Source organism: Panthera uncia, chromosome E1 (assembly GCF_023721935.1).
Source record: "Panthera uncia isolate 11264 chromosome E1, Puncia_PCG_1.0, whole genome shotgun sequence".
Lineage (NCBI taxonomy): Eukaryota > Metazoa > Chordata > Mammalia > Carnivora > Felidae > Panthera > Panthera uncia.
The window spans coordinates 13,193,115-13,218,695 of NC_064814.1; the positions used below are offsets into that span (position 1 = coordinate 13,193,115).

The window sequence follows — 25,581 nt, forward strand, 5'->3', positions numbered from 1 at the left end:
TAAAGGTAATGTAATTACTTGCAAAGCCCTGTGCATATGTGTGCAGAGTTATCCCTACCACAGCAGACGCTGGAAGACCTGGCTGCATCCTGTCTCCACCTGCCCGTATCTCCTGGGCTGGGCTCCGCCCTCCAGCCAACAGCTTAGAGGCGGGAGCACTCAGGCTCTTCCTCCCTGTCCTCCCCGTCTCCCAGATTGACTGTTTCACTCCCCTCGGCCCTTGCCAACCCAAGATGCTCTCTCCAGAGAAGTAGGGGATGCTGACCATGAAGTTCCGTCCCAGATGGCCTCAGCTGAGGGCTACTGCCCCATTGGGAGGCTGTCAGCCGGGGCAGGCGTTGGCCCAACACCTTCTCTGCACCAGGATCACGACTCTGGGCAAACGGTGTTTACTAAACCAGCGAAGGACCTATTTATAGCCTCAGCTGCTCTTCTTGCTGGGTCACGAGTGAGGGGCAGGGTGGCTGCTCAGAGCGAGGGAGGCAGTCGGCCGAGGGAATCGGGCTGTGCCCAGCTGCCACTGCCCAGACCCCTGGGCCCCTCCACATGGCAGAGGAGACCTTCCCCTTCACCTCCTCCACGCTGTGCGCGCTCCGCCTGCAGCGGGAGTGGCTGGAGTGGGAGGACCGGCGGCGGGCTGCGGCCCAGCAGTGCCGAAGCCAAAGGTGCCCCCCCAGCACCCGGGCCCGACTCACCAGGCCACGCCGCTGCTGCCGAGACCCGGCCGTGCACAATGCTCTGTTCTCCGGTGACCTGCCACAGGTCCAAGCCCTGTTCCAAGATGAAGACGCTGCCAACATGATTGTGGAGACTGTGAGCAACCAGCTGGCCTGGTCAGCTGAACAGGGTAGGGAGCACCCAGTGGGGCAGAAGATGAGGGAGGGTAGGGGGGTGGGGGGGGGGGGGGGGAAGAGGACAGCCTTGGCCCCGCCGCCTCCCTCCCGACCACAGCCTTGACCATTCCTTCCTACAGCCCATTCTAGCTCCCTCCTAAGCAGAGATGAAGCGTAGTTAGTGGTTTGTATGTCTTTTCAGAGTTAAAGTTATATTAACATATCAATTACATGGGAACAGTTATTCTAATGCAATTTTTTCTCTGAATACATACACACACACACACACACACACACACACATATTTAAGGTTTTTTTTTTTTAAGTTTTTTTATTTTGAGAGAGAGAGAGAGTCATGTAAACACGATCGCAGGCAGGGGAGGGGCAGAGAGAGAGGGAAGGAGAGAATCCCAAGCAGGTGACGCAGGGTTCAATCTCACAAACGTGGGATCATGACCTGAGCCGAAAGCAGGAGTTGGATGCTTAACCGACTGAGCCACCCAGGCACGCCTAAGATTTTATTTTTAAGGATTTCTGCTCAGGTCATGATCTCATGGTTTGTGAGTTTGAGCCCCGTGTCTGGCTTTGTGTTGACAGTGCTGAGCCTGCTTGGGATTCTCCATCTCCCCCTCTCTCTGCCCCCCCATCCCCGTGCATGTGCGCACATGCACCCACTCACTCTCTCTCTCTCTCTCTCTCTAAAATGAATAAACACTTTAAGATTTTTTAAATAAAATAAGTAAGATTTTATTTTTAAGTGATCTGTACACCCTATGTGGGGCTCAAACTCACAACCCCAAGATCAAGAGTCACGCACTTCACTAACTGAGCCAGCCAGGCGCCTCCACATAATATTTTAAATAGATGCATAAATTATATTGTATGAGTGTGCCATGATTTATATAACCAGCCCCCAAATAGACTGGGTAGATACGGTTCCCTTTTTAGAAAATTATTTTAAATAGCAATATGATGAACATCTTTGTGTACTTGCCAGAGAATTTCCTTAGGTGCTATTCTGACCCGTGGGTTTGTCCGTGTAAACCAAATACCTCAATTGAGATCGCCCTGCTCTTAAGACCGACAGAGATTGCCTCAAATCCCACACATGGATCTGGGGGCTCAAAATCCTCGGAGAGCTTATGTTCTCACAGTCACTGCCAGCGTCAGACTCCTGCTTGGCCTTAACTGTTAGAGATGTGACCCGACCCAGGGTATCCTGGTCTCATCCTGCAGCATATCTATCCCCAAATGGAAGTCGGCCTTAATTTCAATCCTAATAAAAAACAAAGCATGCTTTACCCCAAATTTGGCAAACCCAGGAATCTCCTTCACCGTAATGCAAACAACTTACAGTTGGATATTAGGCATCTGCGTCCTAAGCCCTTGGGAGTGCCTGGTTGGCTCAGTCGGTTGAGAATGTCTGACTCTTGATTTCAGCTCAGGTCATGATCTCACCTAGGATCAAGCGTCGAGTCAGGTTCCACACTGAGCATAGAGCCTGCTTGGGATTCTCTCTGTCTCTGTCTCTCCCTCTTTCTCTCTGCCCCCTTCCCCCACTCTCGTGTGTGTGCTCTCTCTCTCTCTCAAATAAAAATTTAAAAATTTAAGTAAAATAAAATAAAAGGCTGTCCCAATTTATATTGAGTGAGCCCCTCCCCATAGGTACAGCCCTGCACAGCGTTCGTGCTCAGCCAAGGGTGCAGAGGGAAGGCCAGGGTCAATTGCATGCCACAACCTGCCCTGCGGATATCACATACCCCGCCCCCAACACTGCCTCCTCTCCCCAGGGTTCTGGGTGCTGACGCCTAAGACGAAGCAGACGGCACCCCTCACCATCGCTGCTGCCCGAGGCTACACTGACTGTGCTCGCCACCTGATCCGGCAGGGAGCTGAGCTGGACGCCCGGGTCGGAGGCCGGGCAGCCTTGCATGAGGCCTGTGCCCGGGCCCAGTCTGACTGTGTGCAGCTGCTGCTGACCTTCGGTGCCAAGGCCAACGTGTTGTCCGAGGAGGGCACGACCCCCTTGCACCTCTGCACAGTCCCTGAGTCCTTGCAGTAGGTGCCCAGGGGAGGGGTGTGTGTGTGTGTGTGTGTGTGTGTCCAGCTCACATAGCCGGAAGAAGGGGAAACACCTCACATACACATGTCCTCACAACAACCTGGGAGACAGGTGTCATCCTATGGGTGAGAAAACGGCTCAAAAAGTTTTAGTAACTTGTCCATCATGTGAGCTAAGCCCAGGGGGCAGAAGCCTTGTTGCTTTTTTGGAAAACCTATCCCAACCACAGTCTCTTAGCCTCTATGCATCCTCTGTAGCCAAATTCCTACCTGTTTTAAGGCAGGCATCAAGAAAGATGTAGCCCAGTGTTTCCCAACCTTAGTACAAGCCCTGGCCACACACACACCTCCTCCTCCCAAATTTTAAGATCGACAAGTTTTTCCAGGGGTCGAGGGTTGTGCCAAATGGGTGAAGGGGAGGGGGAGATATAGGTCTCCAGTTACGGAATGGATAAGGCAGGGGAATAAAAGGCACAGCATAAGGAACATTGTTATAGCAATGTAACAGGACAGACGGTAGCTACACTTGTGAACATAGAATAATGTATAAACTTGTCAAATCACTAAGTTGTACACTTGAAATTAATGTAACATTGTGTGTCAACTATACTAAAAAACAAAACAAAACAAAACAAAACAAAACAAAAACTAAAAAAAAAAAGATTAACAGGGTTTTGGCCCCCCCTACATGAGAGTATTCGTACTTTTCCAAATCAGGTCCCCAGCCAGGGCTGGCAGTGGTAGGGAGTCAAGGGCTTCTGGGAGACACTCCACAGCCCACATGCTGGGGACCTCTCCCCAGCTGGATCTAGATCAGCGATGGACCCAAGTGATTCTAAGTTTCCATTCCTTTCTTGAATTCTTACCAGCACACGGTGCACTTTCCAACCGACTTTATCCTTTTAAGTGAAACTTACCGAAACCCTCCTGAGTGAGCTCTCCAGTGCTATTTATTTATTTTTCATTAATTTTTTTTTTAATCTTTATTCATTTTTTTTTTGAGAGACAGAGCGTGAGTGGGGGAGGGGCAGAGAGAGAGGGAGACCCAGAATCCAAAGCAGGCTCCAGGCTCCGAGCTGTCAGCACAGAGCCCAACGTGGGGCACCAACGCCCCAACCACGAGATCATGACCTGAGCCGAAGTCAGATGCTTTACCAACACTGAGCCACTCAGGCACCCTTCTTCAGTGTTACTTAAGTGTAGTATTTAGAGACAAAAATTAGCCCATGATTAGAACTGACCGAGGAAATAAAGTTTACGGATGACTGGGCTGCTACTCCATTCTTGGCCACGGAGCATGGAGCCTCCTGCATCTGTGAACTAAGGGGGGTGGTGCTGGAATACTGGCCATTTGGGGGAGGGACACTGACACCTGGTCATCAGGGTTTTGCTGGGGATGCCGGATCTGCTCCTGGGCTTCCGGTGGCTCCCATTCTGGCTTTTTAATTATAAATTACTGTTAGTTTAATTGCATCATTAATGGAGTTTGTTTCGTGTTTGTTTTACCCCGTGGTGGTTAATGATGTATGTTTGCCTCAACAGTGTTCTGGCCTATAATTTTTCCAGGGACTGGAAGACCGTGAAACATGTGCTCCCTAAAATCTGGGTTTTGTTGTTTTCTCTAGGGGAAAGGGGAGCGGGGGTCTTCAGGTGCCTTCCTCTGCTTGAGTGGATATCACTGGTCCAGAAGGGTGGTCTTCCAGGTTGGAGGCATGAAGAAAATATTAGGACTTCTATTTCTTTTTCTTTCCGTCTCATACTCTAATTTTCTATGCGTAACATTCATCACGGACACAGTAGTGGGTTTTCAAAACATTTTGTGCTATCAAAATGTTAGGAGACCACTGGCAAGGGGATCAGAACCAGGCCCTGGGGGGGGGGGGGGGTCCCAATCCGCTTGGGGAGTCAGGTTTCAGAAACAAAAATTAGCACATGATTAGAATTTACCGAGGAAATAGATTCTGGGAGGAACTGTCTGAAGCAGTGAGTACTAATTCTGACGCTGCCTCTAACTTGCTGTGGGTCCTTGGCCGTGCTGAGCCCTTTCTTGGCTGAGGTTTTATCTGAAACCTGGAGATGTTCCTGGTGACATCGATAGGCCTTGAAGCTCTGCCGTCTGTCCTGGGGCTTCTGTGAGTCTGACGGTGCACACCACGCTGGCTTCCAGCCTCTAGGCGAGCGGGATGGGAAGCAAGGGGGAAGGGGATGACCGCAGGCCAGGCCTTGGTCCCTCAGCATTGGCCTCTGGGCCTTGCGCCTTGCCCCCAGGTGCGCCAAGCTGCTGCTGGAAGCCGGTGCGACTGTGAACTTGGCGGCGCAGGACAGCGCGATGACACCCCTGCACGTGGCGGCGGCTCGAGGCCTGGAGGAGCACGTGGCCCTCTACCTGGAGCACGGCGCCAACGTGCACCTGCGCACCAGCCAGGGTGAGACGGCCCTGAACGCGGCGTGCGCGGGGGCCGAGGGCCCAGGCAGCTGCCGACGTCACCAGGCGGCAGCGCGCCGGCTCCTGGCGGCCGGGGCAGATGCCCGCGCTGCCGGGCGCAAGCGCCACACGCCGCTGCACAACGCCTGTGCCAATGGCTGCGGGGGCCTGGCCGAGCTGCTGCTGCGCCACGGGGCCTGCGCTGGAGTGCCCAACGGGGCGGGCCACACGCCCATGGACTGCGCGCTGCAGGCCGTCCAGGACGCCCCCAACTGGGAGCCCGAGGTCCTCTTCTCAGCGCTGCTTGACTACGGGGCCGAGCCTGTGCGCCCTGAGGTGTGCAGGGGGGGTCTGTGCAAGGAGGCCCGAGTTGGGTGGGGAGCTCACAGCTGGAATCCCCCCCCCCCGCCCCCGGGAAGAGGGGGACCGAGAGACTGAGAGCCCGGCTCTGTGGTCGTCTGTCCCCACCTTGGAAAGGACCACTGAGGGCTATAGGGGAGCGTGTCTAAGGAGAAGAGAGCTCCCAAGGAGACTGGTTGGGGCCAACAGGTTGCAGCCCACTTGAAGGTGGGGTAAACCGAGGCATGGGAAAGAGTGGGGAGAGACTCAGACTTTAGCCTCCCAAATTTGGGTGTGAATGGGGCTTCGGCTTTGGCTGGGCTTGGGTCTGCCCTTGGCTGGGAGAGCCATGGTGACCCTAAGACCCTCTTTTGATTCCTAGATGCTGAAACACTGTGCCAACTTCCCTCGGGCCCTGGAAGTCCTGCTTAATGCCTACCCTTATGTCCCATCCTGTGATACCTGGGTGGAGGCAGTGCTCCCAGAGCTGTGGCAGGTAAGCATGTCCACCCCAGGGGCACAGCTCCTTCCTGGGCTCTGGGGGAGATGGAGAGGAAGGATGAGCCCCAGGCCTTATCCGTCCGGGATGGGCTTCCCAGGGCCCCCCTCCCCCTGGCACCTCAGAACAACCTCTAATCCCACACACCTCTCCTGCCTTTGTCACTTGTGCCAGCATGGGCATTTATCATCGGGCTGTGTTGGCATCTTTGGAGTTGGGCGTGGGTGCAGTCATGCCTGAGACCCTGCCCTACAGCGCGGCCCCATCTCCCGTGACCCCTGCCGAGCCTCTGGGCTCTGAATCTGAGTCTTTCAAGATGCACCAAACACCTGGGGCGGGGGGTGCATGTTGCAAATGCCCCCGGGGCCCCCAGCTCTAGGTCATCCTGAGAGGTCAGAGTCAAGGGTACTGGGCCATCTGATCCCGTTCCACTCCTGGCCTAGGAGCACGAAGCCTTCTACACCTCGGCCCTGTGCATGGTGAACCAGCCCAGGCGGTTGCAGCACCTGGCCCGGCTGGCTGTGCGGGCCCAGTTGGGTGGCCGCTGCCGCCAGGCCGTCGCCAGCCTCCCACTGCCCCCGGTCCTCAGGGACTACCTGATGCTGCGTGCTGAGGGGCGTATCCAGTGAGCCCCCCGCCAGCTCATCCCTCCGGCGGCTTCCCGAGCTGCTTGCTGACCTCCAACCCCACCCAGGCTTCCGCTGTCCGATGGGAAGGTCTGCACACTCCGCCTTCACCCACCTCCATCTCCTTTGCTTACGTGGATGCCCCCCCCCATCCACCCGGCCCCTGGGCGAGGAGGGGGGGATCCTTGTTGTTCCCCCCATCCCCTGCCACCCGTGTACTTGTCTGGCCTCATCAAGAGTCACAGACTGCCTGTACCTGCACTGCCTCTGCCCGAACTGCCTTTGTTGCTTGAAGGGAAGACCTCGCTGCCTGGTCTTGAGACCCATGCCCGGCAAGGATGCCGGAACTCCCTTTGGGAATCACAACTCTGATCATGCCCTTCAGCGGCTCCTCACTACCTGCAGGCTAAAATCCAAATTCAGTAAGATTGATACATCTTCCACCGCTGCCTCCGCCAAGCTCTCTGGTCCTCTGACCCTCCCCCCCTTCTCCCTCTGAGGTTCCTGTGACCCAGCCTTAGCAAACTTAGCAGCTGGTTGCTGGATAAGAGCCACCCTGCTTCGCTTCCAGGCACCTGTATGCGCTGTTCCCTCTGCCTGGTGTACCCTTCCCGCATTTTTTTGGCCTGGTCGAAGCTGAGGACAAAGTAGCACTATCAGCCCAATAGCACGATCTCCTCAGAGCCCTCTTTGGATTGCACTTTTAAAAATAAGAGCCTGTGTCTGCATCGGCTTGGCTGAGCCCGGGACTGCATTCCTGGAACAGGCATTTCAGCAAATGGTTGTTGAGGAAGGAATAAATGCGTGATGCCTGGGACCCGTTTACGGTCGTGCCCCCCTGTGCCCCCACCGGTGATGCATGGTGTCTTAAACAATGGTCACTACACTTGTGGTCTCTAAGGGCCTGTGACAGGAGGACAAGCCAGCAGCTGTCCCTCTTCTCACTTCCTCCTCCGGCCCCAGAGTCTAAAGTACCATCATTCATCTTTAAGAGGAACCTTTTGAGCCAAAGCAGTTTTTATGAATGCAAATAAATGACTTGTGCCCAGAATCAAAGCGTGGATGTGTGAGGTTGAAATGTGGCTGAGATATGGGGCACCTGGGTGGCTCAGTCGGTTGAGCGTCCGACTTCGGCTCAGGTCATGGTCTCACGGCTCAAGGGTTCGAGGGTTCGAGGCTTTGAGCCCCACATCGGGCTCTGTGCTGACAGCGCGGAGCCTGGAGCCTGCTGCAGATTCTGTCTCCTTCTCTCTCTGCCCCTTCCCCGCTCACGCTCTGTCTCTCAAAAGTAAACATTAAAAAATTAAAAAAAGAAATGTGGCTGAGGTCCCCCTCACTCCATTTCTTTCACCCCACCTTTGTGCTCTTCCGTGGTTCCCAAGTTTTCTGCACGGAGCACCTGTTACTCTTGTGATAGGAAAAAGGGTATAAGAACAACAGAAGGCCCCTGCCAGACCCTGAGCCTGTCGTACCCACCGCAGGAGAGTCCTTTTGCTGAGGGACCTGGGCTGTCCCCTGCCATTACTACCTGGAGTCACATGGTAGAGATGGGTCAGGAGTCCTGGGGGCCGCCTCCTGCCGCTGTCGCCCGGCCCACACTCCTCCGTGGAGAGTTGCATCTGAGGATCTTCCCTTCCCCCAACACGAGGACGGTTTTGTACCTTGGCATGCAGAGAGGCAACCTCTCCTTTCTGGAAGAAAGTTTTGCTTTAATTTCGCAGACCCAAAGAGAAGAAAGGGAAATCCTCTCTAGTCCTGGGCCCAAGCCGGGAGCCTCGATCTCAGGGAAGGATGCTGAGGGGTCCACCCCTTAACAGTAGGCAGACCCCAGTGAGCTCTGCCTCTTCTGTTCTACTTATAGCCGTGACAAAATACCCACTTAATAAAACCCCCAAAGAGATATGAGATTATGTATGTTATTTGGGGGTAGGAGAAGATCTTCCAGGGTGAAAGCATACAAGATTAATAGATTGGATACAGAAAAAAAAATTTTATTTGGTTATAAAACCAGCAGATCATAAGCACAAGTAAACGACAAAATAATGGGGGGGGCCCGGGTGGCTCAATCGGCTGAGCGTCTGACTCTTGATTTCGGCTCAGGTCCTGATCTCACAGTTCATGTGTTCGAGCCCCCACTGGTAGCATGGAGCCTGCTTGGGAGTCTCTCTCTTCCTCTCTCTCTGCCCCTCCCCCCTCAAAATAAATAAACTTTTTTAAAAAAGACAAAATATTGGGGGGAAAATCTGCAACTAAAAGATTTCACTTCCTTCATCTGTGAGGATAGGAACAGTATCTGGGTTTTTTGTTTGTTTTTAATGTTTATTTATTTTTGAGAGAGAGACAGAGCGGGGGAAGGGCAGAGAGAGAGAGACAGACAGTATCCAAAGCTCTGAGCTGTCAGCACAGAGCCCGACGTGGGGCCCGAACCCACAAACTTCGAGATCATGACCTGAGCCAAAGTTGGACGATTAACTGACTGAGCCCCCGGGCACCCCAGGAACAGTATCTGGTTTATTCACCACTGGTGACTGGGTGCCTGTGCAGGGCTTTGCGGAGAGTGGACCCTCCGATATCTGTCGAATCCATGAATGGTGATGCTCAACCTCGCCAGCAATCAGGAAAATGCAAACTGAAACAATAATAAGATATTATTCGCCCACCAGGTTGAGGGAATTAATTGGTAAAGACTGATAACACACAGTGCCCAGGAAGATGGAACTTTTTGCTCATCCTGTTGGTGGGAAGGGAAATTGCCTTTTTGGTGGGCGATTTAGCAGCACCCTTAAACACTGCTTCCCAGTTACACAAAAGGCTGGCACACATGGGAACGTTCGCCCCAGCACTGCCTGCAAGGAGGACACAACGAAGCGGGAAATAGTGAACAAATCCATACTCTGGCGTACGACGCGGCCCTTACAAAGGGTAGTGCCTCCAGCAGGAAAGAACTGGGGAGGGCTTCCACGTGACCAGCACAAGGTATTACCTTGGAAAGATTTTCAAGGCCGTTGTTGAAGAGAAAAAAATAGGTTGGAATGCGATACGTCCAGCAAACAAACAAAACCAGACCCCACGATCGCAGATGAAGAGAGAAAGGCCCAGAGGCAGGTGCCCAAAAATTCTCCTCTGGGAGGGGAGAAGGACTGTGACAGTGGGGCATTTCACGGTCTGTATTTAAGGGGCGCCTGGGTGGCTCAGTCAGTTAAGCGTCTCACTTCCACTCAGGTCATGATCTCCTGGTTTGTGGGTTTGGGGCCCACATCGGGCTCTGTGCTGACAGCTCAGAGCCTGGAGCCTGCTTTGGATTCTGTGTCTCCCTCTCTCTCTGACCCTTCCCCACTCATGCTCTGTCTCTCTCTGTCTCAAAAATAAACATTAAACAACAACAACAACAACAACACACATTTATTATCTTATGGTTCCTATGGGTTAGAAGTCCAGACATGGACTTCTATTCATTTTCTCTATTCTATTCTCTTCTATTCTCTCTCTCTCTCAAAAATAAACATTAAAAAGGAAAGAAAAAATATATGGTCCATATTTTAAATTTTTAAAAAAAATTCAATCCCACCGTGTATTTGTTGTTGTTGTTGTTGTTGAAGTAGGCTCCATGCCTAGTGTGGGGCTTGAACTTACAACCCTGAGATCAAGAGTCTCATGCTGTATGACTGAGCCAGGCCAGGCACCCTGCCACTATGTGGGTTTTTTAAGTTTTTTTTTTTTTTTCATATTTGAATTTTTTACAAACAGGTACCCATGGATTCTTGTGAAATTAAAAGTTTTTTAAGGGAAGAAAACACAAAAGGCCTAAACAATTAATTTACAAAGTGACTGAAGAAATACGAAAAATGGAAAACTCTCTAGTAAGCCAATGAAGGAAATCAAAGGAACAGACACGCCTCTCTCTATCAGATTGGCAAACATGGATGAATGACACAGAGTGCTTGGGGAAGGAGCAGTTTTAGTAAAACAGACTTACTGTACACATTCCAATCCAGGTGCCCCGGAAAGCCCCTTTCAAAACACTCTTAACTGTTTCTTGTCCTTTTCTCTCCACATCCATAAAATGCATCCTTTGCTAGACTCAACCTCCCCGGTTTCTTTTTTCTCTTTAAAAAAAAATTTTTTTTAATGTTTATTTATTTTTGAGACAGAGAGAGACAGAACATGAACGGGGGAGGGTCAGAGTGAGAGAGGGAGACACAGAATCTGAAACAGGCTCCAGGCTCTGAGCTGTCAGCACAGAGCCCGACGCGGGGCTTGAACTCACGAACCGCAAGATCATGACCTGAGCCGAAGTCGGATACTTAACCAACTGAGCCACCCAGGCGCCCCTCTTTTTTCTCTTTAAAAAAATGTTTAGGGGCACTTAGGTGGCTCGGTGGGTTAAGCGTCTGACTTCAGCTCAGGTCATGATCTCGTTGTTTGAGAGTTCGAGCCCTGCATCAGGCTCTACTGTCAGCGCAGAGCCTGCTTCAGATCTTCTGTTCCCTTCTCTCTCTGCCCCTCCCCTACTTGTTTTCTCCCCTCCCCTCTCAAAAATAAATAAACATAAAAAATGTCTACTTCTGGGGGCGCCTGGGTGGCTCAGTCGGTTAAGCATCCGTGTTGGGCTCTCAGGGCTCTGCACAAGGAGCACAGAGCCTACTCGAGATTCTCTCTCTTTCCTTCTTTCTCTGCCCCTCCCCTGCTCTCTCTCTCTCTCTCTCTCTCTCTCTCTCAAATATAAATAATCTTTAAAAATTTTTTTGTATTCTTGAAGTATGGTTGACATACAATGTTACATTAGTTTCGCATATACAACATAGTGATTCTACAATTCTGTACATTATGCCCAACCTCCACTTTTATCAACCCTTCATCCCAGCAGCTGAGCATTCCAAGTCTACCTCACCCCTAGCCAATCCTTCTTCCTTTTCTGTTCCATCCATTTTCTTCCCTGCCACGGCCGTCTTAGGACTTCACCTTTGGCCAGCAGAGAAGAGAACTCTCTCAAATTCCCCATCTCTTCCCTCCAGCTTCTCCGAATCCAACCATCATTCATTGAATATATCTTGACCAAGTAACTCCTGTAGGCAGGCACCGGAATCGATTGGGGGGATAGTGGAGTCAAAATAAATAAATAAATAAATAAATAAATAAATAAATAAATAAGACACGAAAATAAATAAATAAATAAGACACGAAAACCGCAGCTCCTCCCTTTAAGGAATTTGGTAAAACCAAAAAATTAAAAACGACAATACAGTATGATAAGCGTCCTGGCAGCAGTCGGTCCATGCAGCTTACGAAACCCGAAACCCGAGAGTGTTTGTGCCTAGTCCCCAGATGGATTAGTCAGATAGCTGGGGCAGTCAAAAAGCCGGATTTCCAGCCTCCTCTGCAGGGCAGCCCTGGCCACTGGCTCCGCCCTCCTGGGCTTCAGAGGTCACTGCTCAGTCAAGTATTCCCTTCTCAGATAGCCTTGATTTTCACTTCCCCCTTTCCCTCTGCTCTCTCCTCCTTGTAGGATCTTGTATCAGGATTCTCAGAACCTCCCCCCATTAATCCCCGTTCTCTCTAGCCTCCACCCTGTTTTGGGGGAAGGAAACAGTAGTGGGTGCCACTCACGCTGCTACAGGAATGGAAATAGGTACAACCTGCTAGAGGGCATGTATCAAAAACCTTGATAATGTGAACACCCTTCGATCCAGCAATTCCATTTTTAGGAATTTATCCTAGGGAAAAAAATCATGGATGTGTACAAAAATCTGTCATCAAAGACACACAAAAATTTTTATTGAGACTCGGTTAAGCGTCCAACTTTGGCCCAGGTCATGATCTCACGGCTTGTGGATTCAAGCCCTGCGTTGGTCTCTGTGCTGACAGCTCGGAGCCTGGAGCCTGCTTTGGATTCTCTGTCTCTGTCTCTGTCTCTCTCTGCCCTCCCCTGCTCATGCTCTCTCTCTCTCTCTCTCAAAAACAAATAAACATTAAAAAAAGATTACGGTGCAACATGGAAGATAATACTGTTGAACAGCTATTTAAAGCTACGCTATGATGCTATAAAAATATTCAGTGACATAGGAGACGCTTCATGGTATACAATTAATGAAAAAAGGGAGGGACCAAATACTGACAATAAGATCACACTGACAGAGAGAGAGAGAGAGAGAGAGAGAGAGAGAAAGAGAGAGACAGCTCGAGCACAGGCACTGGATGACTTCAGCTGTAGCACAAATGGCCTCATTATTTATTCTCTGTGAGCCTCAGTTCCCAAACCTATAAAATGTGTATAATAAGAGCTACTTGATTGGGCTCCATAAGATAATGTATATGAAGTACTTAGCACAGTACCTGGCACATAATAAACTCTCAAAAGCGCTAATAGTGGGTCAGCTCATTGGCTTATTCGTTCCCTCAAGTATTTATTGAGAGCCCTTGAACTTGCTACTCTCTCTGTTTGGAACTTTGCTTGATAAATCTCTATTCACTCTTCAAAACTCCGTGTAGCTATATTATGATGCCCTGCCCCCTCCAGCATTCTTCAAAATAAAAACACTAAATTTTAACCCCCCAAAATACACATATGCAGGCATTAAAACAATACCTTACCTTTCAGGGGCACCTGGGTGGCTCAGCCGGTTAAGTGACCGACTTCTGCTCAGGTCATGATCTCACGGTTCATGCGTTTGAGCCCTGTGACAGGCTCTGGGATGACCGCTCAGAAACTGGAGACTGCTTATGATCCTGTGTCTCCCTCTCTCTCTTTTTGCCCCTCCCCCACTTGTGCTCTCCCTGTCTTTCAAAAATAAATAAACATAAAAAAAAAAAATCCCTCGCTGGGGCCCTGGGTGGCTCTGTCGGTTAAGCGTCCGACTTCGGCTTAGGTCACGATCTAGCAGTTTGTGGGTTCGAGCCCTGCGTCGGGCTCTGTGCTGACAGCTTGGAGCCTGGAGCCTGCTTCGGATTCTGTGTCTCCTTCTCTCTCTGCCCCTCCCCAACTTGTGCTCTGTCTCTCTATGTCTCTCAAAAAATAAATAAATGTAAAAAAAAAAAATTTTTTTTTAAATACCTTGCATTTCACAAACGTACTGTTGATCAAAAGAAGCCAGACAAAAGAATTGAAAGCAGGGACTCAAATAGATAACTCGTACATCAATGTGCGTAGCAGCACTATTCACAATAGCCACAAGGTGGAAACAACACAAATGTCCAATAACAGATTAACGGATGAAGAAAATGTGCTATAAAAAAAAAAAAAAAAAAAAAAGAAAATGTGCTATATACATACGATGAAATATTATTCAGCCTGAAAAAGGAATGACATTTTGGTAGAGTCTACAACATGGATGAGCCCTGAAAACATGGTTAAGTGAAATAAGCCGGATACAAAAAAGACAAATATTGTACGATTCCACTTATATGAGATACCTGGAATAGGAAAATTCACAGAAAGTATAATAGAGGTGGGAAGGAGGCATGGGTATAGGAAATGGATAATGGTGATGTGTGCATGACATTATGAATGTCCTTAATGCCACTGACTTAGCCACTTAAAATGGTTACAGTGGGGGCGCCTGGCTGGCTCAGGTGGTAAAGCATGTGACTCTTGATCTTGATCGCAGTCGTGAGTTTGAGCCTCAGGTTGGGTGTAGAGATTACTTACATAAATAAAATAGGGGCACCTAGATGGCTCAGTCAGTTGAGCATCCGACTCTTGGTTGCAGCTCAGGTCATGATCCCAGGGTTGTGGGATTGAGCCCCGCATCAGGCTCCATGCTGAGTGTGGAGCCTGCTTAAGATTCTCTCTCCTTCTGCCCCTCTACCTCACTTGCGCATGCTCTCTCTCTAAAACATAAATCAACCAGTAAGTAAATAAATCAATTATATGGTCAAAACGGTAAATTTATGTGTATTTCACAATAAGACTTGGGGGAAAAAAGCTAGATGGTTTGATTCCATTTACACAAAGTACAAAACCAGAGAAAACTAATCTATGGTGACAGAAGTCAGTGGCTGGAAAAGGACATGAAGAGGGGTTATGGGGTCACTTGCTATGTTTTGATCTGAGTGTGGGTTCCACTGGTATTCAATTGGTGAAAACCACCAGCTCTTCACTTATAAGTTTACCCCTGTCTGCCTTTTTTATACTTCATTCAATAGTTCACCAGAAAACGACAAAAATCCTAACATGTCTTTTGGAAAAAAAAAATTTTTTTAAATAATCTCTATGTCCAATGTGGGGCTCAAACTCACACCCCCAACTGAGCCAGCCAGGCACCCCCGAAAGAATTTTATTTTTGAGAGAGAGAGAGAGAGAGAGAGAGAGAGAGGCAGAGTGTGAGCGAGGGAGGGGCAGAGAGAGAAGGAGACAGAATTCGAAGCAGGCTCCAGGCTCTGAGTCGTCAGCGCAGAGCCGGATGAGGGGTTCGAACTCACGGACTGCGAGATCATGACCTGAGCCGAAGTTCGACGCCCAACGGACTGAGCCACCCAGGCGCCCCATGAAAGAATTTTAATTGCAAAAATCCGGGTAAGTTCTTGGGAGATGAACCTTTTTCCCCCTGTCTTTTTCTGTGCTCCTTTTCTTGCGCCTTAAGCCTGCGCTGAATCTGTGCCTTCTTTGAAATGCTTTCTCGCCTTATTCACCAAGGTCCCACGCTACCTGGGGCCACATTCTTGGAGCAGCCGGCCGGTGACTAAATTGCCTCCTGTCTGTCTCTGGACTAGCCTGAGTTGAACTTTTGGAGGTCAGTCCTCACTGATCCCGCTAACCAGGAACTCAGTGCACAGGACAGAGCAGTATTAAATCCAATCAGCCCGGGAGGCTGGGAACAAGACCGGAAGAACAGGCTGCGACAAGGGAAGCGCCGCTCACGTTCTGCCCAGCTGTGCCAGCCCGCCTCAGTTTTCCAGACGCGAAGCCACGCCCTCCCCCAAGCACCTCCCCCAATCCCATCTGGCCCCGCCCCCCACCCATGGGCTCCTTAGGCCCCTCCCAGTGAGTGTGGCCCCGCCCCGGGAGGGCGACGATCCCGCCAACAGTGACTCCGCCCCTCCTTCCGCTGAGAAACCTGTCCCTTTTATTTAAAGAATACATTTACGTCAGCCCGCCTTACGTAGATTTACGTCATCAGTGCAAAGCGCGGAGGCGGGACTTCCTTCTCTGGTTCAAACAGCTTCCGGGAGAAGCCGGAAGAAACCGGACCCTGGACAGAATCGGGGATAGCCAGCCCCTCCCCCGGCCCCTACGGAAAGGTGAGTCCATGGGCCTTCCTGGCGAAGTCAAAACACTTGGTCTGGCCCTTTCTGGTGAGGATCGCCTTCCCTATCCAGGCACCGTACTGGTCCAATCCCCCTTTAATTTCCCATGACTCCCCGCGTACTCAAGCCCCGCCCCCAGGCCCTCAGCCCCGCCCCGAAGTTTGAGGGGTGTGGATGGTTTGTGACCCCCTCTTCCGACTCTACCCCTTACGGGCTGGGAGAACTGAGCTTGCTGGCCAGGGACCGGGCAGCCTTTCGGCTCAGGTGGGCCCACGGACTTCTCTCCGGCGCCGCGGGAATAGGACCGCCCAACGCGGAGCCTGCGCCTCAGAAAACGCAGGGTCGGGACCCCTCCTCACCGCGCCGTCAGTGTCGCTCACAGGCTGAGGAGAGAGCAGAGGCCTCTGAGGCCGGAGACCTGGGGTCCTGCCTGGCCCCTGCCCCCGAAAGTTCCCTGTGTCTGTGCCAGTCGTTTTCGCTTCTCTTCGCCGCAGTTTCCTTTTCTGTAAATCAGTGTTGGTGACATTAACCTTCTTACCATCAGGGGCTAGTCTGGGGAGCGAGAAGTAACTGCTACCATTTATTTATTGAACCGTTGCCATGTGCCAGACCCTGTGCTAGGTATCTTGCTTCGATGATTTCCCGTCACCGTCAAAACAACCTTATGAGGTAGGTGCTATTTTTAACCCCATTTTACTGATGAGAAAGCTGAGGCTCTGAGAAAGTTGTCCGAGGTTACAGAGCTAGTAAGAGGCAAGAGCAGGATTGTAATTAGTGTTCTGTTTTTGTTTTCACTCCAGGGCCCATGTTCTAAATAAGGATGTGGAAGCTATTCAGATGTTGACATGTCACGCACATATTCTTTGAGCAGTTTCTATGGCATCATGCTAGGCACTAGGGTACAGAGAAAAATACTTGTCATCCAGAAGTCTAGTAGGGAGAGATGGACAAGTAGATGAGTGTAATGAAATGTTATAGGTATCGTGAGAATAGTTTATTAATGATGATCATCCGATCGGATTTGCCCGGGGCAGCTGTGAAAACAGCACACTCTCCAAGGGAAAGAGTAGGTCCTCTAAGGAGCAAAAGAAAGGCTTTCCTGCCTTTCTAAGGAACTACCAAGGGAGAAACTACACAGTACGAGAAGAGAGATACAGGTATGGATTGTGAGAGCTATTTTGGAATCTCTTCCAAGTCATTTCCACCTAGGTAGTGGTTTTGCAGTCGTGAGCCTACGATGACCCAGAAGGGTGGTGTTTCTGGTGTCCGTCCTCCTTCGCTCCCTAGGGCTCGCCGGAAGTGTTTCAGAGGCGGGAGACACAGTGCCTGCTGCATAATGTCTGCTGATGGGCCCTACACAGTTGTCCCTTTGGGGTGGTCTGTGACTCTGCTTCTGGTGAAAAAATGTTTTTTTGGTTCTTGACACCTGCACCTGAATAGGTGACCACGAACGAGGTAGGGTTCAAATGAGACAATCTGGCAAGAGTGGCCGCACTGTGTTTCCAGAAGGCCCTAGAATGAAATATTTCAGGCTCTTTGGTCTCTCTGAAGCCTCCTTGGAGGCTTCTCGGGGCGGGCATAGTTGCTGGACCAAGTGATAGAAATCCTAGAGAAACTCAGGGCTCAAAGAGGCAAATGTTTTTGCCCGCCTACCAAAAAAGCAACGACGGGTTGCAGCAGCAGCAGCAACAAAGTCATGAGGTTTTCCTGATGATCCATGCTCTCGGGAGGTTGAAATGTGAGAGAGGGAAGGTGTGGATCCCGAAAGCTAGTGTTTCACATTGGAGACAAAAGGGAAGTCCTTAGCTTTAGGTTGGGGGTCCGGAGGTAGGAAGGTTTGTTCCCCCTTCTATGGGGAGCCGAACTCCCATTTTCTTTCAGGGCTGGCTCAGTTAAACGTAAACAAACTAGGGACCTGGCTGCAACCCCACATACCCTGCTTATGCTATCCCCCTTTGTTCCTGCAGTGTCGACCCAGTCAGCAGCCAGGCCATGGAGCTCTCTGATGTCACCCTCATTGAGGGTGTGGGTAATGAGGTGACTGTGGTGGCAGGTGTGGTGGTGCTGATTCTAGCCTTGGTCCTAGCTTGGCTCTCTACCTACGTAGCAGACAGCGGTAGCAACCAGCTCCTGGGCACCATTGTGTCAGCTGGCGACACATCCGTCCTCCACCTGGGACACGTGGACCATCTAGTAGCGGGCCAAGGCACCCCAGAGCCCACTGAACTTCCCCATCCATCAGAGGGTAATGACGAGAAGGCTGAAGAGGCTGGCGAAGGTGGGGGAGACCCCACAGGGGAGCCTGGAGCCGGGGGTGGCGTTGAGCCGAGCCTTGAGCATCTGCTTGACATCCAAGGCCTGACCAAAAGACAAGCGGGCCCAGAAAGCAGCAGTCCAGAGGCCCCCCTGAGACCTGAGGATGGCAGCTGCCTCCCCCCCCAGCCCTGGCCTCATCAATGTGCGGCTCAAATTCCTCAATGACACCGAGGAGCTGGCTGTGGCCAGGCCGGAGGATACTGTGGGTGCCCTGAAGAGGTGAGTGGCCTGGAGAGCGGGAGGCTTCTCGTAGCCCGTGCCCTCAGCCCTTGGTCACCTGGGAGGAGGCTGGTGTCCACATGGGAGCAGCAGGGATGGGTCAGGTCCATCCAGCCCCCACTAGGATTGTGGAGGATACTTCTTAGAAACTCACCCTTTGGTTTTTCCCTTCGTTGCCCTGCTCTGTCAGTCCAGGCCTGTTTGCCTTCTCATTCCTCGCCTTCTGTGTTTCCTTCTGCCTCTTTCATCCTTACAGTAAGTACTTCCCTGGACAAGAGAGCCAGATGAAACTGATCTACCAGGGCCGTCTGCTGCAGGACCCAGCCCGCACACTGCGTTCTCTGAACATTACCGACAACTGTGTGATTCACTGCCACCGCTCCCCCCCCAGGGTCAGCTGTTCCAGGCCCCTCAGCATCCTTGGCCCCCTCTTCGGCCACTGAACCCCCCAGCCTTGGCGTCAGTGTGGGCAGCCTCATGGTGCCCGTGTTTGTGGTGCTGTTGGGTGTGGTCTGGTACTTCCGTATCAATTACCGCCAGTTCTTCACAGCACCTGCCACCGTCTCCCTGGTGGGGGTCACCGTCTTTTTCAGCTTCCTAGTATTTGGGATGTATGGACGATAAGGATATAGGGCGAAAATGAAAGGCATGGTCTTCCTTCTTTATGGCCTCCCCCCTTTCCTGGCCAGAGCTGGGCCCAAGGGCTTGGGAGGGAGGGGTGGAAAGGATGTGGTGGGTCCTCCTCCTTAGGACATAGGAGGCAGGTACGGGGCCTCCCCTTCACGTCCACGAGGGTACAGACGTCCCCTCTGTGCAAGCACAACTCAGGTAGAAAACGAGGACGTCCTCTTCTTTCACTTTTAGGGTCCAGAAATTCAGAGCTGAGCTGGCGGTCTAGCTCAGTGGGCAGCCGGGGCTCGGAGGATTCCCTCCCAGCTGTGGCCCTAGCTCTTTCCATTGTCTTGCATGTCTGCTCCTCAGTACCCAGGGCTGCCTGCCAGGGCAGCTCAGCATGGCCCCAGCATACTTCTGTAGGGAGCCTGGAGTATTTTTCTGTTTCTTAAGGGAATATCCATCTTTTGAGACTAAAGTCACACAGCAGGAATGAAGGTTGTGTCCGCTTCCCCTGTAGGCACCTAGCCGCCTCTACCTTCTCCCTCCACCCCTGTAGCAGGAATAGGGTGTTCTCTGTGTTCTGGATAGTTTCCAGTGTTCTCCCCTTTTTCAAAGCACTTTGCTTGTATTTTTTTTTTTTTTTTTAATAGTCCTTTATAGAGCTCAGTCAGGAAGGGGAGTGCGGCACAAAGCCAAGCCCCCAGCATTGGGAGAGGCCAAGCCACAGCTGCTGCTACCCTAGGCCTAAGGCTGTAAGCAAGAGACAGCTCTGGCCCTCAGCCAGTGTCCTACCCTGCCCAGCTCCAAGGACGAGCTCTGGGTATGGAGCCCTGGGCCCCAGGCCCTTGCCTCTGGGGCTCATGGATGGAGGGTCAGTGTCTGTGACTAAATAAAGTTCCGTTTTGTGGCTGTGGAGCCTCCTTCTGTGACCTTAAGAGAATGGCTTTGCTCTGTCCCCATCAACATGGTAATGAGGGTGGATAGGCTGGGCTACCAATGGGAAATGCAGTTTATTTACACCAGCAGCCATGGGGGCGGGGGGAAATACACAGCGTTTACAAAGTTAGCTACCTGTACAGGATGGATTACATATGCAAAAATAAAAATCTCAAGACCACAGGACAGCGTGAGCCCCACCCCCCTCCCCCAACGACCCCAGCATGCGGTAATGCCAGGCGGGTGGCCCCTGGGCATGCGGGGGGGAGTGATGCATGGAAGGAAAAGCCACCGGCCATGGAAATTAGTACAGAACCCCCCACACACACACTCAGACACATGATAGGATACAGGGTGGACGACACCTAGCCGGGGTGGGAAGGATGGGAATTGAAACCCACACAGCCTGCTGTTAGAGGGGAGTGGGGAGCTCCTAGCCCCTGTTCAACTACATGGTAGGGGGGGCACACTCTCCCCGGAAGGAAAAGGGTTTGCTCCCTCAGGGTCCCTGCTGGACCAAGCCCATCTCTTACCCAGCTTGGGCAGGGGGCTCTGCCCTGAGGGCGGGCCAAGGAACAATGGGGAAGTGGATGCGGACAAACCAGTTCCCAAACTACTTCCCACTTCTCCCTCCTCCAACCAGAAGGGGGAAAGGGAGAGGCCAGAGGGGAAAGGGTATGGTAGGGCCTGAGCTGCAGCTGCCTCTCAGAAGGGAGAATGGCCTGTGGCCTTCCTCCCTTCACCTTCAACCCACTCCCAAGACTTCATTTGGAAGCAGGCTGGAGGCTGGCTGAAATCCTCCTTCCCCTCTGGCTTCCCCTTAGAGGGAGAAGGCTACAGAGGGTCAAGAACAGAGGAGCCCAGGCCCTAGGATTTATTCTAACTCCTGCCAAAATTTGTTTGGCTTTTTAAAAAATAATCACAATTCGTGGGTTAAAAACCAATTTGTAACCAGGCGTCAGCCACAATCAGAACCACCCGGGGGGGGGGGGGGGGGGGGGGGGGGGTCCAGACAGGGTACTGCAGCCCTAGCTCTTGTTGTTCCCTTAACCCTCTAGGGTCCCTAACCCAAATCAGTCCAACCAGTCCTGGGTACTAGCTACCCAAATGTGGGATGGCTCCTCCTGGGAAGAGGGCAGGGGACACATCCAGCAAATGCCAGAGAACACAGCTCAGGGTCAACTCCGTGCCGTGTCATCAGTCAGCTCTGCTCCCAGCCCAGACTGCAGTCCTCCAGCTCGGCTCCTGGGAGTGATGGCGCCCACATGGAGGCGGGATGGTGTAGCTCTTCAGGATGTAGACCAGGCAGGTGGCCACGCTGGCAGGGTAGTCCCACCGGAGGGCATGACACCCCTTCCCCCTCCACTGACGACCCAGAGCACGGAGACTAGCCTCTTCCCACCCCACTCCTAGCAGGGAGGGAGAGGTAAAAGGTCAGGATTTTCCTCAGAGCCCCAAACCACAAGTACAGAATAAATAACTTAAAAGCGGCTAAGGAAGGGGGAACAGGGCAGGCTTCGGAGGCAGGAGCATTGAGAGAGGAACTGAAGCTGGTCAAGGTGAAAGAGGGGGGTAGCAAGCAGCAGTCGGGAACTTGGGCTGCCCTGCTAGGGCAGTGGGGCAGGGGAGGCAGGAGGAACATGGGGCCACCCCAGGAGGGTGAGGCTGGGCCCCTTCCTGGGGCAGGGAATGAGGTAAGAAAACATTTCAAATAAAGCAGCACCGTTCCCTCTCACCTTGGGGCCCCACTCCTCACCAGCCCTGGGTCAGGGAGGAAAGGTAGGGGGGAGTCATTTTGATACACAGCTCCCTCTTCCTACCCTCCCCTTGCCCGTTCCGTGAAGCTGTAGAGGCTGGAGGCCCTTTCCTGGCACCCAACAACAAAAGGACAGCTCCTGCTGCCAAGGAGGCCCATGGGGACTGAGGGGAAAGGGCTGCCCCTGTGAGGGGCAGGGAAGGCGGTGGCAGTTCTGGACACCCACCTCAGCAGACAGCTTGCTGTGCCTGCCTACCCCTGGGATTGGGGGCATTTGATAGGATTCTGCACACAGACAGGACACGCCCAGCCCTGCCCCTCAGCTCCAAGCACCGGACCCATTCACATTGCTGAGGGCAGCTGGGGGAGGCCCCCTCCAGGCTCAGCTTCCAGCCCACAGCCTCCCGGGTAGCCGCGATGCTCCTCGGCAGGGCTGAGTCCAGTTCCTGGGGTGGGGGGCAGGCAGTGCCCTGGCACAGTGCCCAGGTCAGGCCCCTGGCCTAGCTGGACATCCAGTAACTCACAGAATAAATAGGAAAACCGCCTCCCCACCAAACTTATGTCCAAGGCATAATATGTCCAGGTCTGAGTCCTGCATGCCAAGGGGTCGTGCTCCATCGCAGAGGACCCTGACACCCCCCAGGGGCGCATAACTGGATCCTCTGCTTGCCTGGCCCACCAAGCTTCCCAAGCCCAAACCCCCAGCAGCCGTCCATTTGCCAGGCTTCGCCACCTGGGTGGGGGTTGGGAGAGAGGGCTCTGCTCAGCCAAAGGCTATCCCTTGCACCCAAGTCAGTTGATGTCATCGTAGATGCTGGGCGTTGGGGGTGCCGGTGGCTTTGGCTTCTTCTTCTTGTTGGAGCCTAGGCTGGAGGCAGTCCCTACCAGGCTCAGATGGGATTTCTTTTTCTTGGTTTTCCGTGACTCTGAGCTGTTGGTACCTGAAAAGAAAGAGGCACGCGGGATGAGGGCTGGGCTGTGTCAGGAGAACGCAGGTGTCCCCACATCCTCGGCTTCGGGCAGAGAGACCAGGGGGCCCAGATGTATCACCTACCTAGACCCCATCCCTGATTCTCACTCGTCTTGGAGGAGCCCGAATCAGAGGGTGAGAGATCAGAGGAGCCGTCCCACTGAAGCCGGCTGATCAGGGCCTGGCTGTCAGTCATGTCAAAGCTGTCGTTATCCAGGGAACTCTCGACCTCTGGAAGGACGCTGGAAAGAGAAGGGGCCAAAGAAGGGCTTGAGGGATACCAATCATGATCTTAATCTTTCACAACCCACCACCCTTCTCGGGGGGTCACTTACGCTGAGGGTCCGAGGAAGTAAATCCGCACGGCTCGCCGCTGCTCATCTGTGTGCTGGGGGCAGCGCAGGGACCTGGCAAGGACAGAATTAATCAGACCCTCCTGACAAGGCAGGAAGAAGGGTAGGAGGAACTCAGGTGAAGCCCCTTCCCTCAACAGAGGAGGGACAAACAGACAGACAGGGGAGGGATACACAGGGTGCCCCCAGATTGTGGCCTAAGGCCTGACCATTAGAGGAGGGAGGGGAGGAGTGGGGGCCCCACTGCTGAAGTCCAAGGGTACTCCCACCCCATGCCCAGGATGCGTGTGCAGGAGGCCCCTGGGCGCCTTTTCTAGGTTCTGAGCTCACCTTGTGCACATCTTCTTGGTGTGTTCAGAGATCACCCCACATTGCTGGAAGAGGAACAGAAGCTGAAAGGAGGGGCGGAGGGGAGCCCACTCCAGACACTAGATATTCTCTTCTGTACAAACTCTAGATTGCACGAGCAGAAACGGCCCCGGGGTGTCCAGAACAGACAGTCCCAGACCACCACTGGCCAGGAGACCTAATTCCAGAGAGAGTGAGCTATATGGCCCTGCCTGCTGTCACCAGCCTCCTCCAGGGACGTGACCACCGCCTGTGGCTCCAGCCCACTCCCAAGGGCCTTCCCTTCCCTGGTCTCTCACCGTGGTGAGCAGGCTACGCAGCTCCTCCGGCCCCAGGGTCTCGTAGCTGATCCCAGTTGAGTTGTTATACTGGGCAAGAACCAAAGGTACAGGTCAGAGAAGGGGCAGCCCAAGAGGGAGGGGGGAGGGGAGGACAGGGAACCCATCCCTCTCATCCTTTTCTACATGGGACTGCCCAGCAGTTCTCCAGTGATTCTTTCCACCCCACCTGCTCATCGGGGAGGGGCTGGGACCCAGCGAGAACGTCAACATGCCAAGACCTAAATACCCCATCTAGTGCTTGGGGCCATCAGCATCCTGACCCCACCCGCCCAAATCCCACCCAACTCCCAACAAGAAAAACGGGAGAGAACCTAAGAGGGGCAGCACCTACTCACCTTAAAAGGATCCGAATTGCTAAGTTCCCCTGAAGAAGAAAAAAGAAGGGGAAGGGTGTTTGATGCAGAGGTACAGACAGAGAACCCTGAAAATAACCAGAGAGGAAGTGGGGGTGACAGAAGGATCACAGGCCCTCCCTCGATACCCCTGTCCCCTAAGCTCCCCACCTCCACCCTCCGGCAATGAGTCCCAGAAGACACAGCTAGAATCGCTCCCATTGTTCAAGACCCACTTACCATTTTTGTGTTTTAAAGACTTGGATCTTCGAGGGGAATTGGGGTTCTGGAATGGGAGATACCATAGCTTTGGGGAAAGGGTAACGATAAGGGGGAGCCGAGAACCCAGGGAAGGAAAAAAGATTTGACAAAGAAACATCCTCAAATTCCTACTCTTCCTCCCCAGTAAGAGGCCCATCTACCCATATTCCCTCCTCCCCCATTCCCCCAGGGCCTCCGCTGCCCTCCTGCCCACCACAGACACCCTCATCCCGAAACCCAGAGAGGCACCCGATGACCTCAGACTTGAGTCAAGAGACCCGAGGACTCCCTGCCCAAAAGGGAGGGTGTCTGTTGTCTGTCCTTCGCCCAAATTTCCCTCATGCTTGCCCCCGCTCTCACCTTGTCTGATTTCCTCTTCTTGGCTGTGTAGGACAAAAGGACAAAGGACAGGGTCACTTTAAGTTCTCAATTTAAGGACCTCTACGGAAAAGGACAAAGCTGCATTCTCTCCTCCTCATTCAAGATAACTTGTGACCCAACTCCCACTTGCCACCTCACCCCAATGCCCCCCAAGTTCCCCCAGATCCCCAAACACCTTTCTTCTCTGAGCCGTACGACCAGTCGTTGTCATTGATGTCGTCATTATCCTCTTGGTCACTCTCCGACTTGTTCATATTGTTGCTGTTGGCAATCCTGCCGACGGGAGGGGAGAGAACGGGTCAAGGCGGCCACCTCTCTGCCCCCAACTTCACGGGTACAGTGCAGCGTCGGAGGCCAAGCACGAGCCACCCTCTGTGCCCTACCAACGCCCCCGAGGGACTACACCACGGCACAGGGTACGGAAGACGCGCAGCTCTGGTTCCGGCAGCGGGAGAAGCCCTCACCGGCGGTTGGCGATCCGGCTGCTGTTCCGGCCCATTCCCAGGCACTTCTCCAGATGTGGAGCAAAGCGGGAGGCGGCAATGCTGCGGCTGCAATTGGGGCAAACACACTCCTTGCTCTTCCACTGGTTGAAAACCTGTCCAAAGATGTCCAACCCCGGCTGGTCCACGATCTCTGGGGACAGGAGAGGCGTGGCGATCAGGGTGGGCAGGGGACCCTCACCTCGTGTTCCCGCCCATGGCCCCGTGGCCTCGTGAACCCCCCC

The 25,581-nt window shown here is 52.7% G+C and overlaps 3 protein-coding genes across 8 annotated transcripts in view; 2 read left to right on the top strand and 1 right to left on the bottom strand.

Moving 5' to 3' along the window:
• Positions 1-20: 20 nt before the first annotated feature.
• Positions 21-8,072, top strand: ASB16 (ankyrin repeat and SOCS box containing 16). Its single transcript, XM_049636228.1, has 5 exons — positions 21-847; positions 2,624-2,891; positions 5,163-5,655; positions 6,041-6,154; positions 6,601-8,072. Exons 1-5 carry the CDS (start codon positions 547-549, stop codon positions 6,784-6,786), a joined length of 1,362 nt encoding a protein of 453 aa, XP_049492185.1. The 5' UTR covers positions 21-546; the 3' UTR covers positions 6,787-8,072.
• A 7,823-nt stretch (positions 8,073-15,895) lies between these two features.
• Positions 15,896-20,085, top strand: TMUB2 (transmembrane and ubiquitin like domain containing 2). Its single transcript, XM_049636235.1, is given in 6 exon segments — positions 15,896-16,020; positions 16,571-16,695; positions 17,994-18,459; positions 18,461-18,561; positions 18,818-18,944; positions 18,946-20,085. Coding segments are annotated over 5 exon segments (969 nt in total). The 5' UTR covers positions 15,896-16,020; positions 16,571-16,660; the 3' UTR covers positions 19,186-20,085.
• Positions 20,086-20,167: 82 nt separating this feature from the next.
• The window catches only part of ATXN7L3 (ataxin 7 like 3), a 7,814-nt gene continuing 2,400 nt past the window's right edge, over positions 20,168-25,581 (bottom strand). For 3 of the 6 annotated variants that reach the window (XM_049636229.1, XM_049636231.1, XM_049636230.1), the window contains 10 exons: positions 25,319-25,490; positions 25,030-25,127; positions 24,834-24,856; positions 24,453-24,519; positions 24,216-24,301; positions 23,839-23,907; positions 23,522-23,565; positions 23,174-23,245; positions 22,923-23,080; positions 20,168-22,809 (listed from right to left, as the gene is read on the bottom strand). In XM_049636229.1, the coding sequence (XP_049492186.1) occupies positions 22,661-22,809; positions 22,923-23,080; positions 23,174-23,245; positions 23,522-23,565; positions 23,839-23,907; positions 24,216-24,301; positions 24,453-24,519; positions 24,834-24,856; positions 25,030-25,127; positions 25,319-25,490 (938 nt within the window). In that variant the 3' untranslated portion in view covers positions 20,168-22,660. The remainder of the gene's footprint in view (positions 22,810-22,922; positions 23,081-23,173; positions 23,246-23,521; positions 23,566-23,838; positions 23,908-24,215; positions 24,302-24,452; positions 24,520-24,833; positions 24,857-25,029; positions 25,128-25,318; positions 25,491-25,581) is intronic. The other 3 variants (XM_049636232.1, XM_049636233.1, XM_049636234.1) reach the window with 3 other exon arrangements.

Coding starts and splice junctions, on each gene's coding strand:
- ASB16 (XM_049636228.1), top strand. CDS start 547: ATGGCAGAGGAGACCTTCCCCTTCACCTCCTCCACGCTGTGCGCGCTC. Junction 848..2,623: donor GGCCTGGTCAGCTGAACAGG/GTAGGGAGCACC, acceptor TCCTCTCCCCAG/GGTTCTGGGTGCTGACGCCT. Junction 6,155..6,600: donor TGCTCCCAGAGCTGTGGCAG/GTAAGCATGTCC, acceptor CTCCTGGCCTAG/GAGCACGAAGCCTTCTACAC.